This window comes from Pyxicephalus adspersus, chromosome 12 (assembly GCF_032062135.1).
Source record: "Pyxicephalus adspersus chromosome 12, UCB_Pads_2.0, whole genome shotgun sequence".
NCBI classification, from domain to species: Eukaryota; Metazoa; Chordata; class Amphibia; order Anura; family Pyxicephalidae; genus Pyxicephalus; species Pyxicephalus adspersus.
In genome coordinates, this window is record NC_092869.1 from 36,087,889 (window position 1) to 36,092,266 (window position 4,378).

Here is a 4,378-nt window from a genome sequence, read left to right on the forward strand (position 1 = left end):
CTTGAGGGTTTTGGATTTCCACTAAAAGCAAACCACATTTTAATAGTAATGGTTACCGTATGTTAAAAAAAAGAATGACACTTATGAGCCACCTTCAGCAGGGACACCATTTAATTGCTGGTCATCTCACTCCTATTCAGTTACAAGTCTCATACCTTAGGTCACTAAACTTTTTTTCATTTTTACTGTCTCCAATCAGACAAGGAAAATACTGTCAGAATAGAACATGTGAAAATTAACACTTACAGTCTAAAAAAATTCTTTGTAACAAAAAAAAGGAAAAAAATAAAATAACCGGTTTTCCTTCTGAAACATGAGCATGTGAAAAAACAGAAAGGGGGTGGTACAGTGGGTCTGTTTAATAACAGCCATTTTTTTTTTCTTTTTAAACACAATACTGTGTGCTCAATGCAAATGGAACATCCATACTTGCACACGCATACAGGATGGATATCAATAAGGAAATATATTAGATGGATAACATATCATCGCCATGAACAGAGCACAGGAAAAAAGCCAAAAGTAAATAATTTACATATTAGGCAACTTTTAATGCTGTAGTGCACTTATATATATATTTATATAAAATAAAAAAAAATCCAACTCTCCCTCCCATTCCAGCAGCTTGTTCCGTTTTTTTTTTTTTTTTTTTTTTTTGTCATATCATAATTTCAGGAGATGCAGGAATTATTGCCTAAATAATTCTATACATTAAACCAGTGTTCTCAGGGAAAAAAACACCTCAAATTGCTACGTATTTTACAATGATTGTTCTTCTTCCTGCCTAGTTAGGATTCCTTTTTTACAGTTTTAACTCATTGGCAATTTTGGAAGCAATGTTTTTGAAAGCTATGGAGGTTCCAGATATCCGCTTAAAGCGGACACCGTTCAGAGACAGTCTCGGCAACTTGCACACTTCCATCTCCCATTGGACGAGATTTTCAGCGTGGCCATCTCCATGGACACAGAAAAGTAAGAAACGCTCTCGCTGCTCGTAGTCACAGTTGTTGGCATCTAGAACCTTGCGGATCTCACGCATCATGTCGTTGGGATCCATGGAACTGGTGGTTTTCATGCTCCACGTAAAACGTAGAGACCGTGGCTTGGATTCTTTGTTCTCGTCTTTCTGGTCCCCTGACACGTTACGACTAGAAGAAAAAAAGAAGTGCCGCTGTTTGTCATCTATCATGTTAAGGTTCAATATTAGGATATGACATAGCCTTGTGATGAGCTGGACAGAAATTATTCCAAGTCTTTACATTACCCCCTTATAAATTTTAACATCTGTCATTTCTGAAATATCTTTTCCTTTGACCGTTTGATTTACTATAGAACATTCAAAGAGTAGCTAAAAAAGGGGTGGGCAAACTATTACCCAGGGGCCACAATCTGACCTAAAATTTGGCAGATGTGGTGGTGGTGGGGAGTTATGCATCATGACACCACTGAGCGTGACATCATTATGGTATAACCCCACCCACTTTCCTATCACAGATCTGAGCCTGTGATGGGAAAGTTGGCGGGCCCACTGTCCCATCGCAGGCTCAGACCTGGGGGGACGTGTTCCGCGGCCCTGGCCGGTGCGCCTCCCCGGCAGGGTCATTCTCCTGACCCTGCTCGGGGTGGCACCAGAGTCACGAACCACCCAAAAGGCCAGAGAAACATCCCCATTTGGTCATAGTTTGCCAATGTCTGAGCTAAATTCTCTGAAATAAGAAGGGAACGGCCAGGACTTTTTTGTCTTTCTCATCATAACTTGAACAATGAGAACTAAATCTATGGTCATAAAACAAGTGTCCCCAATATAATATTTCCTGCACTTTTCAACTCACATTTAATATATCTGCCTTTCAATGGTCACACATTGCAGTAAAAACACATTAAAAGGCCGGAGGCTTCCAATCTAAAGCTAAAGGTTTTGGCTTAAACTTGCTATAAGAAAGCCTTTGCGCCTAACCTTTTTTTCTCCAAATTATTCTCTGTATATATCAGATACATATTATACTAACTACTATTCTCCCCTCAAAATAAAACCTGATTCAGTAGTTTCAAGGCTTATGAATGCGTACAAAAACATTATTTCAGGTTTGCAGTCTATCTTCTCCAAGTATTGGAGTGTCACCTACAGCCGTTAACTCTGGAGCTTGCAAAATCCCAAAAAGGATAGTAGAAAATATCAAACCTTTCATTAAACGGATACAGAATCAAGATATTTCAAGCATGACAGACCCCTCGCAACTAAAAATACAACGTCAATCATTTGTAATCACTTTTCCAGTGTTTGTCCAGTTTTGACATTATCGAAACTAGCAGACTGCAAGAGCCATTGGAATACTAAAGTTGACCCAACTATAGGCAGAGTAAATAAGAAGCTAGTACTAGTAACAAATAAAGAAGATTTTGGGACTGTATTGGACAATAAATTAGCTAATTTGTGGTACAAGATTCTAATCTGGGCTAAAGGAGAAGCAGTTAGTGTAGATGGTAAGTAGCAATTGACTGATTACAATCTGCTAACAGAAAAATAAAAGGCACAAGAGGTCAAACAGCTGCACAGCAAAACAATGTGCATTTCTAAAGATAATACTTCTGTTGATAATTTTAAGTTAATTTTTGGGTGCAGCTGAGTTTTAAGTGACATGCTAGCAAAGTATTACCATCAGTAAATAGTCCTGATCCCTATGTCAATTCAGTGCATAATGAAAACAGATGATCTGCATGGCAACTGTGTATCTGTCTTTTCAGATGGTGGTTCTTAGGGGCAGCTTAATATCATGGATGGTATTTAATACATTTTAGGTAGCCACTCATTCAATGAAAATCTATAAATTAATTATTTTGTGTAGTTAGTACCTGTACAAAGGAGTAATGGTAACAAATCTTACTTTTCAACTGCTGCCCAGAAATTTAGGTTAGAAAGTCAAATAATTGGGGAAAAAATGTTTTGGCAATTTTACGTTTTAGCTTTTTTAATGCAATTTGATTGTTTCTTCTTTTATTTTAACCAAAATTGCAAAGTAAAAAACTGACTGCTCTGTTGAACTAGTAGTACAAGACTTGGAAGGGACTTCCTGTGAAGCAATCAATATTCTACTAAAGAGGAGGGTAGGCTAAGGAAGACACTGCTTTTCCCCAATTAGTGTATTTTGAAACCGATATTTAGCACCCCCCCCCCCAAATCCAAGTCTTACCTAATGTACCATTGAAATCTGACATGCACATTACTAAAGCAGATCTGGGAGTTAGGTTTTGGGAGTGCTTCAGAAAAGGATAAACAAATATAAAAGAGAACAGTTAAAAATAAGTGTTAAACCCGGTGCTTGCATCAGTTACCTTCTCTGCTTTGTCTGTGTAGCATTATTAGAGATGTAGCTCTCATACCAAGCTTCCCTAAACCTAATTTTCCAATGCTGCCATCATGACAGACAGAAGAAAGGTTTACCGACCTAAAGCACACCTTCACTTTCCAAAACACACCAATTGCATTGATTTTCAGAAACTTGTGTACAGTGTCTACCTACCTTACCCTCCTTCACAGTAAATCCTTATTATGAAATTAACAGTATGTTACCCTTTAGCAGTAAAATATTTTCATGCACCACAGAGCAAAATGAAAATGCCATATAGACAACAAAAACAACTTCAGGAGACTCAAGCTTTTTGGTTTATGCAGTTATACAAAAGCTGCATGCAAAAACATTCACATGAAGGGTTAACTGGATGCTTGTGGATGTTAAGTTAGAGAGTAAGAAATAAATATGATTGCCCTCACCTTGAGCCCTCATACCTCCCGTTTCTTTCAGTTTCAGATGGGAGCCTCATTGAAAACATTGTAAGAAAAAAAAGAAAAGAAAAAAAAAAAGCAAAGACAAGCAGAAACAAATCTTACACTTGTGTACTAAGACTCAGAGCAATAAAAGATAAGTGATCAGATCAATACAAACTTTTGCTTTACTTTCATGGGATTGCTACAAGAAACACTGCAATATTACACAATTCAATTCATTAACTTTAGGATAAAGGACTAGAGCAGTAAAAGTGCTATTCAACTAATACATTTGGGCCTAAAATGTCCTATCCCAGAATACAACAGAGGCAATATGCTTCCTTTGCTATATCAATATTTATGGCCAAGACCAACAAGTGAGCCAATCCTACTACCTTTATAGGAAAAAATATTGCAAGCTACAGTTCCTGGAAAAGCAAATCTACTTGGCCATGTTACAAAAAAACATAAATGCCATTTCAGAATCACACTGAGCTGCAGCGTTCTGCTGTTCAAATGAATAAGGGCAGAGCATTTCTTCATTGTTAATATTGCCTTTAGGTTGCAGTTTAGCATTTATGTCACAGCCATGTGCAGCTTCCCTCTCCCAAA

At 37.5% G+C, this 4,378-nt stretch overlaps 1 protein-coding gene across 4 annotated transcripts in view; it reads right to left on the reverse strand.

Moving 5' to 3' along the window:
• Positions 1–93: 93 nt before the first annotated feature.
• MARK3 (microtubule affinity regulating kinase 3) overlaps positions 94–4,378 on the reverse strand; it is a 60,514-nt gene continuing 56,229 nt past the window's right edge. For 2 of the 4 annotated variants that reach the window (XM_072428380.1, XM_072428375.1), the window contains 2 exons: positions 3,773–3,817; positions 94–1,148 (listed from right to left, as the gene is read on the reverse strand). In XM_072428380.1, the coding sequence (XP_072284481.1) occupies positions 803–1,148; positions 3,773–3,817 (391 nt within the window). In that variant the 3' untranslated portion in view covers positions 94–802. The remainder of the gene's footprint in view (positions 1,149–3,772; positions 3,818–4,378) is intronic. The other 2 variants (XM_072428376.1, XM_072428377.1) reach the window with 1 other exon arrangement.